Source organism: Tenrec ecaudatus, chromosome 8 (assembly GCF_050624435.1).
Source record: "Tenrec ecaudatus isolate mTenEca1 chromosome 8, mTenEca1.hap1, whole genome shotgun sequence".
NCBI lineage: Eukaryota > Metazoa > Chordata > Mammalia > Afrosoricida > Tenrecidae > Tenrec > Tenrec ecaudatus.
In genome coordinates, this window is record NC_134537.1 from 27278584 (window position 1) to 27294553 (window position 15970).

General features: G+C 44.8%; 1 protein-coding gene and 1 pseudogene across 1 annotated transcript in view; one reads left to right on the forward strand and one right to left on the reverse strand.

The window, feature by feature from the left end:
• EHHADH (enoyl-CoA hydratase and 3-hydroxyacyl CoA dehydrogenase) overlaps positions 1-3658 on the reverse strand; it is a 46327-nt gene extending 42669 nt beyond the window's left edge. The window contains exons 1-2 of the mRNA XM_075556167.1: positions 3515-3658; positions 1-95 (exon numbers count right to left, since the gene is read on the reverse strand). The exon at positions 1-95 is cut by the window's left edge and continues 9 nt beyond it. Of these exons, the coding sequence (XP_075412282.1) occupies positions 1-95; positions 3515-3588 (169 nt within the window). The 5' untranslated portion in view covers positions 3589-3658. The remainder of the gene's footprint in view (positions 96-3514) is intronic.
• Positions 3587-9956, forward strand: LOC142454681 (electron transfer flavoprotein beta subunit lysine methyltransferase pseudogene; annotated as a pseudogene).
• Positions 9957-15970: the final 6014 nt, after the last annotated feature.

Genomic DNA, 15970 nt, shown 5'->3' on the forward strand with positions numbered 1-15970 from the left:
AGTGGCCACCTGCCCCGCATATCACAATGGCTTTGACAGTTTGGTCTTCTCTAGCTTTCTGCAGAGTCTCTTTTATTTTGTATATGACAGTCTCACTGAAAAGGAGAAAAATAACAATGACATGAAGCAAATTAATCAGAATTAAACTTCTCCCATGGGTCAGAGTCCCCTGCTTTTGCTAACCGGTGAAAAATTAAGCACAAATGAATAAAACGCTGAGTTAATAAAAAGCTTTCATTAATTTGTTAAAAAAATATTATGTGTCTACTATGAGTTAAGCACTAAGCTGTTAAAATGAGTTCACACTAAAACAAACAAACCTATCTCCCTGCCCTCCGCTTTAACCCTGCAGTCTAAGAATCCACAGTAATTAATTTAAAACTATCATTACATGTCTATACATATCATGTGATCAATCTTCAGCTTTGCTTCTATCTCTAAATCATATTTTCCAGCTATTGTTCCTTCCCTTTTGTTTCCAACTTTTGCATTTAAATCACCAATAAGTGCATCTTGAGTACATGTTTGTTTGATCAATTTCAAATTGAACATGTTGGTTGAGAAGACCAAAATCCTCGCTCACGGACCAATGGACAACATCATGATAAATGGAGAACAGACTAAAGATGTCAAGGATTTCATCTTGCTTGGATCCTCGATCAAATGGCGCATTGCATTGGGTGAACCTGCTGCAAAAGACCTCTTTAAAGTGTTGAAATGCAAGGATGTTACCTGAGGACTAAGGTGTGCCTGACCCAAGCCTTGGTATTTTCCATGGTTTTGTAAGCACGTGGAAGTTGGACAATGAATAAGCATGACTAAAGAAGAACAGATGTGTTGAATTTACAGTGATGGGGAAGAGTCCAGGTTTCTCATGGATCTCCAAGACAATGCTGTCTTAGAGGCACAGCCAAACCGACAGGAGCAAGGATGGCGGCGAGACTTCATATCAGACTTTGGACATGTTGTCAGGCAAGACCAGTGCCTGGAGAAGGACATCCTGCTTGGTGAAGTAGAGGGGCAGCGAACAAGAGGAAGACAACAAGATCTATTGACACAAAGGCCGCAACAATTGTGAAGAGGTGCAGGCGGTGTTTCGTGTGTTGTACTAACTCTGAGTCAGCATCGACTCACTGGCACCTTGCAACATGGGTGAATGAAGAAGCTGCCATCCCGAAGCGACCCATGCTTTGTCCTGTTCCAGTTATCGTCTGGATCACCCCCCTTTTATTCTTTTCTTTTCACTCACATTTCATTGTGCTTTGGGTGAAAGCTTATGGAGTAAATTAGTTTCCCAGTCAATATCGAGCACCCGTTGCGCTTGTTTCACGGCATTCGGTGCCATCGCCTCAATACAACAGCCTTCCTCCCAATGCCTCCCTGCTTTCCCCAGGTCGCTTCTCCTTCAGACCTGCCCCTCCCTGCCTTGGGAACTTTGCTTTGGGACAAATGCTGCCCTTTGTTTGGTTGAGCTCAGGGAAGTACATTCCATGAGGATGTTACTGTTCACTTCATTGACCTGTCTATGGTTTGGCTAAAAGGAGCTGGCTCAGTTCCAGGTTAAGGGTGTGTAAGGGCCCTAGTCTCCAGGGTTCCACATCTCTCTATCAGGCCAGTAAGTCTGGTCTTTTGTATGGTTTTGAGTTTTGCTCTACTCCCCCACACCTTATTCTGTCCAAGACCATCTGTTGTGATCCCTTTCAGAGCCATCAAGTAGCAATTGACGGGCACCATCTAGTTCTTCTGGTTTCAGGCTAGAAACTGTGATTAGAATGCTACATTCTGCCTCTGGACTAAGAATATTCTGGAGTATTTGCTCTGACAAGGAGAAACTAATAGTGGCATCTTAGATGGCTGACTGCTCACAAGCTTTTAAGACCCCCTGTTGCTACTCACTCAAGTTGGCAATAGAACATTGTCTTTGTGGACTGGGTTATGGCGACTGACCTAGATGTCTCCTGGGAGTACATTCTCCCACATTTTACAAATTCAGGTCAGCTCAGGTTTCCATTTGGGGGCTATGACTGAACCAGGGAGAACTGGTTGGAAACCCTGGTTAAAACTTCAAGGAATAAAGATGATATAAGTCCTTGCATAAGCTAATTCCCTTTCACCTAGTTCCTTTTGAATATTTAATTTTACAGGAACCCAAACAAGACCTCTTGTCTTCAACTATTTAATTAGTTCCCATGTGAAAAACAGACTTTGAACCATTGCCTAGTACTGAGAAGTCCAAAAGGCAAGTTAGACAAATCAGTTCAAGCGGTGCCACTACAAAGACAGACTTTGTCCATTTTAACCAACCGACAACCTTTACTCTTTGATTTTATGTTTTCTTGTTCATTTTGCCAAAAATCAAAAAGAGGCAGGAAGGAAAAAAAGTGATAGTGCTTTATTAGATGCAGGCCAACTGAAAGGGACCACTACCTTGCAGTCACAAAGGTTAAGGGCCAGGAATGGCCAACACAGGGTTTGGGGTAAAGGGAACATTGCACATGTGCTAAGGCCAAAATGACTGTGCTTCTTGGACCAGAGGTCTTTTTGGGGTAGTTTTGTTAAGCGTGAAGGCCAATACGTCAAAGCTGTGGTCTGTGGCCAATAGTTAAGACAAAGGAGAGTGAGAAAGAAAATAAACTCTATCCAATTATATCATAATAGGCAAGGGTAAGTTGTTTCCACGCAACTTTGGTATGCCTACCTTGGGTTGTTATGTGGGAAAGTAGTTTGTCTGTGAGGCAAGCCTGAAAACCCGAGGTCTCCACTGCTTGTGAAGAGAGTCAGGGTTGATATTGGGGAAAGGAGACAGGGCTGGTCAACCCAGCAAAGATTGGAAACTTACTGGGTTTAAAAAATAATAATAAATAAACAAAACTTTATCGGTGCATTAGGAAATAAAAGAAGATAAAACTGCTCGGTAGAGTTTCAGAAAATGCTACTTCATAAGCTTATTCTGACATGGGTCTTTTTCAAGGATGGAGGTGGGAGAGGCGGGTGCTGAGGTTTGGAACAGGTCAGGAGAAAACGCTGACCTTTCTGGACACTTCTGTGCTCCCGGTTAGGCATTAACGGAGGGGGATGAAGTAGCAACCTGTTTGCTTGTTGCTGGCTGCCTGCCTTGTCCATTCCGACTCAAGGCCACCTGTGAGAGCATATTAGTTCTAACGCCCTTAGTTACTCGTGTGCGGAGTGAGGAACCAGACCAGCGCTGCACTGAATCAGGAGCTCTGGGATAGAGACAGTCCTGAAACGCTGCTTGCTTACAACTTTTGGCTTTTCGGGAGTAGTTTCTATTTCCCTGATCTCGAAGCACGAGCCAGCACGAAGGTGGCAGCGACAGACCCAGATCCCCTTCTGATTATATGCCTCAACCGGTTTCTTACCAATCAAAGGGGGCCGGGAGTGAATCCAACCAAGCGTGTGAAAGTGAAATGAAATGAAATGCCCGGACGTGGCAGGGGTTCCATGCGGGTGAGGCGCCCGCTACTCTGGGCTGGGAGCTAAGGGAGCCTGTTACCTGAGGGCGTTGACCGGCGGGTTTCGGAGGCGGATCAGAGCCAGAAAGTTGGGCAGTCGGACGTACTCGGCCATGATTCTTCCCCTGTCGCCGCGCCGCGGTCGTGGCCCGCAGTCTCTCGGCGCTGCCCACTCGCTGCGGGCCCAACGCGAGCTCCGCCCCCGGAACCGCCCCAGCACTGCCCACCAATGCGCGCGCCGCCCCCGGCACTGCCCACCAATGCGCGCGCCGCCTCCGGCACCGCCCACCAACGCGAGCCCCGCCCCCGGCACTGCCCACCAATGCGCGCGCCGCCCCAGGCACCGCCCACCAACGCGCGCACCGCCCCCCCGGCACCGCCCACCAACGCGAGCCCCGCCCCCGGCACTGCCCACCAACGCGCGCACCGCCCCCCCGGCACCGCCCAGCAATGAGAGCACCGCCTCCGGCCCCGCCCCCAGAACCCGGCCCCAGGTCCCCGGTCCTCCCAACCCACCCTCCTCTGTGCCGAGAACCCCTTCTCTGGCAAGAGGAGGGCTGTGTAAACGCTTGACCTTCTCTTCTCGTTACCGGCGCCCCCCTGGTTCCCATCACAAAGCAGCCCCAGGAAGATCCTGGAAAACGTGGGGGCGGGGGTGGGTGAACAAGGCGGGGTTTGCAAGCTCCGAGTGGGAGGGGCTCACCTCTCAGGATAACGTCTGGGTTCACGACCCTTCTGAAATATCAGGGACCGATATTTTGGGTCCTGACGATGATGGGGAATGTTACACACCTGGAACACGAAAAAGACATCACCCATTGGACCCAAGTGAGTTGGGGGACTAAGATCAGTCCACATTTGCATAAGAATCCTGCGGATCTCAAGGCTCATCTGCTGAGTCTTGTCTTTGCAAAGTCTCATGTCCTGCAGTGTTGAGATTTCAAATCCTCCGTCTATTAATTCACAACCTGCGCATTTACTACGTGATTAATGCAGACAGGAGAGAGACTATGAAAAGATGATTTTCCAAGAGATTCTTTGAAAATAAAACCAGGTTCCTGGTCACAGGGAAATACTAGTTGCTTTGAAACCTGGTAACAAGCAGCAAAACCCACTGAACAGATCAAAGGAATCTGCCTCAATGAACCCCGCGGAACCACCCTCACTTTAAAAAAGAAAGTGGTTTAGGTATAAATTTACAGAGCAAATTAGCTTTTTTTCCCCCAACAAAGTTTTTTTGGCATAGAATTCACATACCATACAATTCAAATGCTCAATCACATCAAGAATTGCACAATTATCATCATCACAAATCAGTTTTAGAACATTTTCTTAATTCTTATACTTATCGTTATAGAGCAAGTCAGCTTTTGTTTTATATTCAATGCAATTTATATTTAAATAATGAGTTCTCATCAATAGTTGCTAGTTTTCACATTTTGTCAAAATGGGAGCTTTAAAAAAATAGTTTTCTATGATAGAATACTGATTATAGGGTTTTTTATTCTTCTTAAAAATAATTTTATTGGGGGCTCATATTACTCTTTTTTTTCAATTTTATTTTTATTTTTTTTGTTTTTACAACTCGCTCATATTACTCTTATCACAATCCATACATACATACATTGTGTCATGCACATTTGGACATTTGTTGCCATCATCTTTCTCCAAACATTTGCTTTCTACTTGAGCTCTTTGTATCAGTTCCTCATTTTTTTCCCTTCCCTCCCCGCTCCTCCTCCTTCATGAACCCTTGATAATTTATAAATTATTATTTTGTTATATCTTACACTGTCTGAAGTCTCCCATCACCCACTTTTCCGTTGTTCATCCCCCAGGGAGGAGGTTATATGTAGATCCTTGTAATCGGTTCCTCCTTTCCACTCCACCCTCCTGGTATTGCCACTCTTACTACTGGTCCTGACGGGATCATCTGTCCTGGATTCCCTGTGTTTCCACATCCTATCTGTACCAGTGTATATCCCGTCTAGCCAGATTTGTAGGGTAAAATTGGGCTCATGATAGTGGAAGGGGTGGGGGAAGCATTTAAGAACTAGAGGAAAGTTGTATGTTTCATCAGTGCTAGACTGCACCCTGACTGGCTTGTCTCCTCCCTGCAACCCTTCTGTAAGGGGATGTCCAGTTGGCTACAGATGGGCTTTGGGTCTCCACAAATGGTGACTCAACAGAATGCTCAAACTATACAGCAATAACATGGATATTAAATGCAAGTAAAATTTTGCTTAAGATGATCCAACAATGGTTGCAGCAGTACATTGACAGGGAACTGCCAGAGATTCGGGCCAAATTCAGAAGAAGCCATGGAAGGAGGGCTATCTTTGCTGTTGTCAGATGGATCTTCGCTAACGACAGAGAATATCACAAAGATGTTTGCTTTTGTTTTATTGGCGATGCAAAGGCATTCGACTGTGTGGACCATAATAAGCTGTGGATAACCGTGAGAAGAACAGGAATTTCTGAACATTTGATTGTGCTCATGAGGAACTTGTACATGGATCAAAACAGTTGTGCAAAAAGAACAAGGGCTTACGCACGGCTTAAAATTAGCAAAGGTGTGTCAGAGCTGTATCCTCTGATCGTGCTTGTTCAACCTGCATGCTGAGCAAATGATCAGAGGCTGGATTATATGAAGAAGAATGTGGCATTAGGATTAAAGGAAGACTTATTCACAAATGGATTAAAATTCTTCCATCGGCTCATAACTCACCTAAATCCTGAAACTCTTGTTTTTCTCTTACTGACTCGTGGCAGAGAACAGGCGGCAGGCCCTCTCTGAACTTCCCTTTCCTTCTAGTGTTTAGAAATATGAGTTCCTCCTCCTAGACCAGGGATTCTGGAAAACCCCAAAGAAAAATGTATTAACTTTGTTCCCTGGCCCTATGCTTGTTTGCGGACCATTGCTAAAGATTTCCCTGCTGTCTGAAAGGGTCATTACAATGTTTAGAGTGAGTTTAAAATATTAGATGCTTTCCAGCCAGAATTGATTGATTGTGTGGTGCAGTTACTTCCTTATTAGGTGTGTTGTTGTTGTTGTTCTTAGGTGCCATCAAGTTGGTTCTGCCGCCTAGTGACCCTCTGTGTTACAGAGACATTGCCTGGTCCTGTGCCATCCTCACCACTGTGCTTCTATCTGAGCCTATTAGCAATTAGACCTTATGCTAGGAGTCCTGGTGGTGTCCTGGTTTTACACATTGGGCTGCTAAGGGCAGGCAAGGTCAGCAGTTCAGAAACCACTCGCCACTCTGTGGGAGAAAGATGAGTCTTTCTACTCCGGTGAAGAGTTAAAGTCTTGGAAACCCACAGTGGCAGTTCTACCCTGTCTTCCAGGGTGGATATGGGTCAGAATCAACTTGATGACATTGAACAAGAGGGAGTCTATATGCTATTCGGTCCCAGAATGCCACAGGGTGACTCAAACATTCTAAGTGGCAAATCCCCCGGGTGATTTGGTGGTGCAGAGGAAACTACTGGTGCGTAACTTATGAAAGAGGCTGTAATGAAGGCATTTCCAACTCCAGTCTATTGAGCAAAGATTTATGGATGTGTGCACAGAAGGGAGGAGTCTAGTATACAGCCTGACCAGGGTGGTGCTGGGGAAGCCTTTAGCTCAGCACCTGCTGTGCAGTTACTTCCTTATTAGCTGTGTTGCTGTAGTCCGTAGGTGCCATCAAGTTGGCTCCACCTCCTAGTGAGCCTCTGTACAGCAGGACAAAACGCCACCTGGTCCTGCCGCCATTCTCACACTTGTTCTTATGTCTGGGCCTCTTGTTGCAGCCACTGTGCCAATCCGTCTGGTCAAGGGTCTTCCTCTATTATTAGCCCTCTGCTTTACCGACCTTGGCGTCCTTCTCCAGGGACTGGTCTCAAAAGTACACAAAGGAAGCCTCACCCTCCTTGCTTCTAAGGAGCATTCTGACTGAACTTCCAGAACAGCTGTTTGTCCTTTCGGCAGTCTGTGGTACTTCCAGTATTCTTCACCAGCACCATAATTCAGGTGTATAGATTATTCTTCGGCCTTCCTTTTCAATGTCCAATTTCACATGAGGCAGTTGAAAACACTATTGCTTGGGTCAGGCGCACTTTAATCCTCAAAGTAACATCTTCGCTTTTCAACACTTTAAAGAGGTCTTGTGCAGCAGATTTACCCAATGCAACTCGTCCTCTCATCCTCTCATTTGCATTAATTATGGATCCAAGCAAGGTGTAATCCTTGACTTCAGTCTCTTCTCCATTTAGCATGTTGTTACCTGCTAGTCCTGTTGTGGGGATTTGGGTCTTCTTCACATTGAGTCTTAATCCATACTGAAGGCTGCAGTCTTTGACCTCCCTCAGCAAGTACTTTAAGTTCTCTTTACTGTCAGCAAGCAAGGCTGTGTAATTTGCATATCTCAGGTTATTAATAAGCTTCCCTCCAATCCTGATGCTGCATCCTTCTTTATATAAACCAGCTTCTCGGGTTATCTACTCAGCATACGGATTGAATAGGTTACGGTGAAAGGATACAACCCCAATGCACACCTTTCTGGGCTTTAAACAAGAGCCCTGCTGGTGTTGTGGGTTATGAGTTGGGCTGCTAACTGCCAGGTCAGCATTTCAAATCCACCAGCTGATCCATGATGGGAAGATGAGGCTTTCTACATTCATAAATGTTTACAGTCCTGGAAACCTGCTGGGGCAGTTCTGCCCTGACCTAAAGGGACACTTTTTGAGTCAGAAGAGAATTGATGGCAGTGAAACTGTGCTGCGACCCTCTTTCAACTTAAGCAGAAATTTGTCTTGAAGAATATATTTGCATCACTCAGATACTTAAGCATTTTCCTAAGCTTCCCTATGGGGATGAGGAAATCTTTATAGAAAAAACAGAGGGAACCCTCCAGCTGCTGTTTGGGCTGGTACAATGACTGCCCAGCCACAGCGACAAAAGAGCATGACGGGCAATAATCTCCAGGAGATCAGTGTTGGCACACTTACAGCCTGTAAGAAAGTTTGGGCAGTTACATATATGTAACAGTTCAGTTTTTAAATTATGGCTATCAGATGGAGACTTTTCTATTTTGCCCCATCGCACACATCAAGTAAACTGTACCCTTTATGGTTTTGTGTTTACACCTATGAATCAGCTACAGGCTATACCTATTCTGTGTACTCTTGGAAATAACCAGAGGCACACAGCTGAGATACCAGCATCCAGTGCATTAGTGATAGTAAATATCGGGATAGTAATAAATCTGACGTGGCCCAAAATCCTATAGTTCTGCCTCCAGGTTGGGATTGATCCTTTTTAAGGACTTCAACACCGTTATAAGGGTTAAGCATTGGACTGCTGACAGGTTAGAGGTTCCAACCTGCCAGCTGCTCGGTGGGAAAAAGATGAGGCACTCACTTTGTGTAAAAATGTCCAGCCCTTATCAACAGCGATTCTGACACAACCCGTGCTTTCGGAAAAGACTAATTAATGGCTTTGAGCCTAAATTGGAAAGTATTTACACCATTTCCCATGAAGCGCTGCAGTCTTCTGAGGGCTGCGAGAAGCTGGGATCTTCTTGTTTCCCTGGGACCACTACCCCTGGAGAGGAATGAGACACTTTTTGAACCCTGCGATGAAAGCTTTTCGGGAGAACACTGAAGTCACCAGTTGTGGCAGCCTCACCCCTGAAATCCAGTTGTAGCTTTTGACTCTCAGGCAAGTTCTGGTGGGAACAAGCTGACCTGTGGCCCTGTGGCAGTGATCCTGACTGGGCTGTCTACTGGCCAGGAGGCCAAGCCCTGGCCAGGCGTCTTCTGGATTACCCTGACATTTTCAGAGGAAAATCGACGTTAGATCTTGGAAGTGGATGTGGAGCACCAGCTATTGCTGCTAAATTGAGTGGGGAAGGCATCTTCAAACTACGGCCTGCAGGCCACTTGGAGCCCGCCGAGGTCATTTATCTGGCCCGCCGGGTGCTTTTGCCCCATTTGTTTTTATTCAAAATAAAATATGTGCAGTGTGCATAGGAAAAAAAAACTATAGTCTGGCCCTCCAACGGGTCTGAGGGACAGTGAACTGGACCCCTGTTTAAAAAGTTTGAGGGCCCCTGGAGTGGGGCGTCAAGGCTATTGGGCAATTACACAGACCCTATTGCAGAAATGGCCATGACACTGACCTGTGAATTGAACCAGCTGGATCCTTTTCCCATTTTAACCAAAAACATTTTGGACTTGAAACAAGATACATGGGACCTTGTTGTTCTTGGAGATATGTTTGATGATGAGGACCTTGCAGACAGTCTTCATCAATGGTTGAAGAAGTGTTTTTGGAATCACAAAACTCAAAGACTGATTGGTGATCCTGGGTGACCCCACTTCAGTGGACACAGCATTCAAAATCAACTGCACAAAGTGGTGGAATATTCCCTTCCAGAGCCTACCAGGAAGGACAACAAAGGATGGAAAACAAGTGCAGTGTGGGATTTTCAGCCTTGAGTTCACCAAGTGCTCCCAAGTTTGAATCTAGTGGTGTCTGGTTTTAAGTGTAAACATAGCCACTATAAGGGATGGTCTCCAGTTAAAAGTGTCCATTTCTGTTAAACGGCAAGTCTTGTTTCCAAACTATGCAGGCTGAAGGTTTTACCAGCTTTTGTTATGGAAATGCTTCTACCTCTCCATTTAGGCCAGTGACACAAACCTGTGTTTGCAATCAGTCTCTCTTCTAGTTCTCAGCCATGATGGCATTTCACCTAGTGGTGATAACATGCAACTTTAAGTGGAAGAGAGAAGTTGGCTAATTGTAGCAGAACCTGTTTCTGAAGTTGAGGACAACTGTGATGTCTTGGAATTAAAAAATTTTTTTTAAAGGTTACAGCCTTTAAAACAATTTCACTTCTGTGGTTACGCATGGGGCTGCAATCCCAAAGGGCAGCAGTTCAAAACCACCAGCTGCTCCAAGGGTGAAGGGAAGGGCTTTCTACTTCCGTAAAAGGTTCTGGAAACCCAGAGGGGACAGTTCTAGCCTGTCCTGCAGCACAGCTCTGAGTCGGTATTGACTCAATGGCAGTGAGTTTGATAGGGTTGCTATAAGGGAAAATTGACTCGATGGCCCTGAGTTTTGGGGTTTGATGGAATTTTCGAAGTAGAACAATCTCTGTGATCTATTTCCAATATTATGATCCAGATTGCAAATAAAGGAGCTGATAGATTGCTTGCCCATCCGAGCCCTTTCTTCACTTAGCAAGGCCATACTGTGCAATCATGTCTGTAGACGTCCTGTTGACTCCGCAAGGAGTTTGTGCAATTATCAATATTGCTTTTGCTGTGGATCAACATTACAGGGGAAGTCATCTGTGAATTATGGCCTCCCCCTGAAGGCCCAAAGGGTAAATGATGTGGCTTTTCCTTAAAACTAATGAACTGCGGGAGGGTGGAGGGAAGGTGAGGGAGAAAGGGGGAACAGATTACAAGGATCTACATATACCCTCCTCCCTGGGGGATGGATAGCTGAGAAGTAGGTGAAGGGAGACGTTGGCTGGTGTAAGATATGAAATAATTTATAAATTATCAAGGGTTCATGGGGGAGGGGGGGAGGGAAGGGAAAAATAAGGAGCTGATATCAAGGGCTCAAGTAGAAAGCAAATGTTTTGCGAATGATGATGGCCACATATGTACAAATGTGCTTGACACAATGGATGAATGGATGGATGGATGGATGGATGGATGGATGGATGGATGGATGGATGGATGGATTGTGATAAGTGCTGTACGAGCCCCCAATAAAATGATTTTTTTAAACTAATGAAATGGAGAACTAGAATACTGAACATTAGACAGCAAGCTACTTGATTAGACTCTACGATCCCTGGGCACTTTCCCAATTTGTTTCAATGGCATCCTCAAGGAGCAGGCTCATTTCTTGTGCTCATCTGAGTTCCACTTGGCCTTTCCAAATGCACAATTGGGTCACTGAAAACTTACAAGTAAAACAGATAATGCATGTTGACTTTGTTCATTGTGCAACACCCATTTTGCAATGAGGAGCTGTTCAGAGATAAGACAGCCAGTGACAAACCAGGTGGTTTCCAGCGGCAATTAGCACTGGCATGTTTAAAGTACAGTGATACCTCAGTTGCTAAACTCAGTTCCCACAAAATTTGTGTTGGAACACAAAAAGGTTCCAGAACTGGACGTATTGTTTCCATGAAAAATCATGGAAGACCAAATAGTTGGTTCTGGGGTCCCAAAATTACATTCATAATTTTACTTTGCCAGACCTTTAACACAATGGTACCATATATACTTGTGGATAAGCCAAGTTTTTCCAGCACATTTTTAATCAGTTTTTGTGGTTTTAGGTTCCTTGGCTGATAGTCAGGTCGGCTTACACTCGAGTATATACGGTAACAGCCCTAAGCTGTGGAAATACCCTCTGAAACATCTAAGCTCAATAAATACAATATATTACATAAAATTAAGTTATTATGTTTTGTTTAAAATCCTGTGGGTTTTCAGAATGGTATGCTAACCCAGGCTTCACTTTAAGACCCCCACCAGTAATCCCACATGGGAACAGAGTGAGCTTATCTTTCACAGGCTTGTGGCCTGGCATTACCTTTTCCTCTTTAGTCATGAAGGTCCTATTGGACATCCCACCTCCACCCCCACTCCCCCCAAAAAGTCAGGTTTCATTGCAGTTAAATACTTGCCAGGGTACAGAACCCTGCGCCTACACATATTCAGCAAATTCAGCCACAAACGTACCAGCTTTGTCTGTATTTGCACTAGCCCCCCCCACCCCACCCCCCCCATGCCTCACACACTCTGGATCCTGATCTCCTTTTGAATTTTTGACACCAGCCTTTCAACACGTGGGGCTGCTCAGCACTCGCTCCGCACTGATTTTCTGTAAATCCCTATGGAAGCCTTTAGCCTTCTTGCATATCACTCTCCGATACGCTATCTCCATCGAGTTGTTTCTGATTTATCCAAATAAACAGTCACTTTTGATGGTCTCAGGTCTCTGTTTTGTGGTTAAAAATTAGCCACTTTAATAACATTTTTGTTTTTTTAAAATAATGTTGATAATATCAACTTAGCCATGTTGTACTCAGCTGCCAGATGGGACAAGCGGTGACCTGATTCGATTTTGGCAATGTTTTTTCTTGAATTCTCTCATGGTTCTCACGGGTTTCCTCTTAGTGTCACTAGCTGTATCACTGGCTTTCTTTGGGGCCATGGTTACGATATTTTATGTAAACAAAGGACCAAAAAAGATACCACCCCAAAACAAAAACATCCCAATGATGAATGTTTCAGTACACCAGCACAAGCACTAGACGAGGGGGTACTCAAAAAACCTGGATTTTTTTTCTTCTCAAAGCTACTTATTTAATATTTTTAAACAAACAACCTTATCACCACCAAAGTAAACTCCATTACACTTAATACATTTGTCAAATATGAGATTCCATTCCTGGAAACATTTTTCAAACTCATTTGGTTGGATGGCTGACAGCACCTCCCTTGGTTTTTTCTTCCTCTTCTTTCTTTTTAAAAGCATTTTATCACGGGCTCATACAACACTTATTGCAACCCATAATACATCCATTGTGTCAAGCACATTTGCATATTTGCTGCCCTCATCATTCTCAAAACATTTTCTTCTACTTGAGTCCTTGGTATCAGCTCCTCATTTCCCCCCCTCCCTCCCCACCTCCTCTCCCTCAAGAGTCCATGATAATTTATAAATTATTATTTTTAAGTGTCTTATACTATCCGATGTCTCCCTTCACCTAATTTTCGGTTGTCTGACCCCCAGGGAGGGGGTTATATATAGATCCTTATAATCAGTTCTCCCTTTCTACCCCAACTTCTCTCCACTCTCACCACTGGTCCTATGGGGTTCATCTGTCCTGGATTCCCTGTGTTTACAGTTCCTCTCTCTACCAGTGTACATCCTCAGGTCTAGCCAGATTTGTAAGGTAGAATTGGGATCATGATAGTGGAGGGGAGGGGAAGTATTTAAGAACTAGAGGAAAGTTGTATGTTTCCTCATTTCTACATTGCACCAACTGGCTCGTCTCCTCCCCACCAACCGACTGTAAGGGGATGTCCAGTGGCCTGCAGATGGGCTTTGGGTCTCCATTCCGCACCCCCCCACCCATTCACAATGATTTTTTTGTTTTTTAATGCCTAAGACCTGATCCCTCATGATCACATGGGCTGGTGTGCTTCTTTCATGTGTGCTTTGTTGCTTCTCAGCTAGATGACTGCTTGTTTACCTTCAAGTCTTTAAGACCCCAGATGCTATATCTTTTGATAGCTGGGCACCATCAAGTTTCTTCACCACATTTGCTTATGAACCCCTTTGTCTTCAGCGATTGTGTTGGGAAGGTGAGCATCATGAAATGCCATTTTAATAGAACAAAGTATTCTTGCATTGAGGGAGTACCTGAATGGAGGCCCAATATCCACCTGCTACTTTAACACTAAACCTATAAATATATGCACATAGAGCTATTTCTCCATCATCATATATATATTTACATATATACATGCCTATATTTAGACCTCTATAAAAGCCCTTTGCCTCCTAGTTCTTTCTTCTATTTCCTTTTACTTTCCTTTTATCCCATTATCATGCTCAGTCTTCATTTGGGTTTCGGTAATTCTTCCGTTACATTACTCTTGATCACACCCTACCAGGCCTCCTACACCCTCCTCGCCACCGATTTGGATCACTTGTTGTTCCCTTGTCCCTAGGTTTATTAGCACCACTTCCTTTCCCCCACCTATCTCTCTCTCATTTCCCAACCATTAGTCCCATTGTTTTCTCCTCCAAATTGTTTATCCCACTGTATTGGACAGGGTTCTCTAGAGAGACAAACCAGATTGCTAGTAATTATATATAAATATATTTATATAGATATATAATTCAAGAAATGAACCATTAAATTATATACAGATAGATAATACAAGAAATTAACAGTTAAATTATAAAGCAGTGAGACACTAGCAGTCCTTTAAGGCTTGAGAGCTGCCAGTTGCCAGTCCCCTTCTGTAGAGAGAGCTGGGCTATATATATCCAGGCAGCAAACAGCAAGGCAGGTCCCCATCTGTCATCAACTGTCGGTCCCCAGCTCCAGAGATGAACATTCCAATCGTGTGGGCTTAAAGGGACCTAGTCCACAGGCTAAGCATCCCACCGGTAGTGTACCCCTTCAAACTAAGGCACAGAACAACCAAGGTGAGGCTCACCGAGCCATTTATCCCTCTGCCTTTCAGTTAATCCTACTTGTGTTTATCGGCCAGGCTGGCACAATAAACTATAGCACCTGCCTATCTTATCTAGCTAGACCTGCAGAGATAATAATATGCACAAAAACAAGACAGAACAAAGCAAAGCAACAAAATAAAAACAAGCCAAAGACACACAAAAAGAAAAGTCTGCAACTAGTTCAAGGTCTGTTTGTTGACCTTTAGGAGTGCTTTCTGGTCGAGTCTGATGGAGTGCCATGCCTTGGCCCTAAAGTCTATTTTTGGTATTTCCTTGGGACTTCCTTGCTCTGCTCCCCTTGCTGTTCTGTTGCACATGCTTAGTGTTTTGCCTTGGTGTGGTGGGGTCAGATCAGGCACAATTCCCGCACTGTGTCTCAAGTGTTGTCCCCCATAGGGCTATGGGTCAGTGAGGGATGTCGTTTGTGCATTGTAGCCGGGCCGGCCATGTGGTCCTCTCTGTTCATTGGCTGCTCTTGGCAGAGATATAGTCCTCAAAGCTTGGTGGGCCAGGATATGCTCCACTCTCTTTCTCCCCCTTCATTTGCTCCTATGTGCTCTGATCAGACATGTCCTTCTCCCTGAGCTGTAGCTTCAGTGCTGACCTCTGAAGTAAATTCTTCTGGAGGTGGGGGAGGCTGTCCACATAATTGGGATTGGGGCCAGCCCCTCAGACCTCTCTATTGGTCCCCTGCTTCATGCCAGTATGTTGCATTCACATACAGAATCCCAATACAGAATCAGTCTTTCCATGTCATTCTCTAGATTGACTGGAATCTGTACAAGTATCATTAACATTTAGAACATCAAAAATGGGGATCGATGTAGGATACTTTGGACTCAACACAAGTATCAACATCTAGAATGTCAAAGGAGAGGGTAGGTGGAGGAGTGTTCTGTTCTCTGTGCATTAGGAGACCAACTACTGGAATAAGGACCAATTAGGATGGGAGAATAAGGGCCAGTAGGAAAGCAGGATGGAGCTAGGGTGAACCAACAGAACCCATAAGACCTGCTTTAATTCCCCTAGACAGGGTTCTCCCTCAAAGCACGAGGGGTCCCACTTCTTGATTGAACTGTGCTTATTAAATCTTTACTCCGCTTATTGTCCTGCAGCACCATCTAGTCTTTCTGTCTTACATGGCTCTCTCTGTTGGGGTGACAAACAGCTCCAGGGCAATTGACAGTGTTTCTGAGGGGAAAAGCCCGGCGACATTATCAGCAGCTAGCAA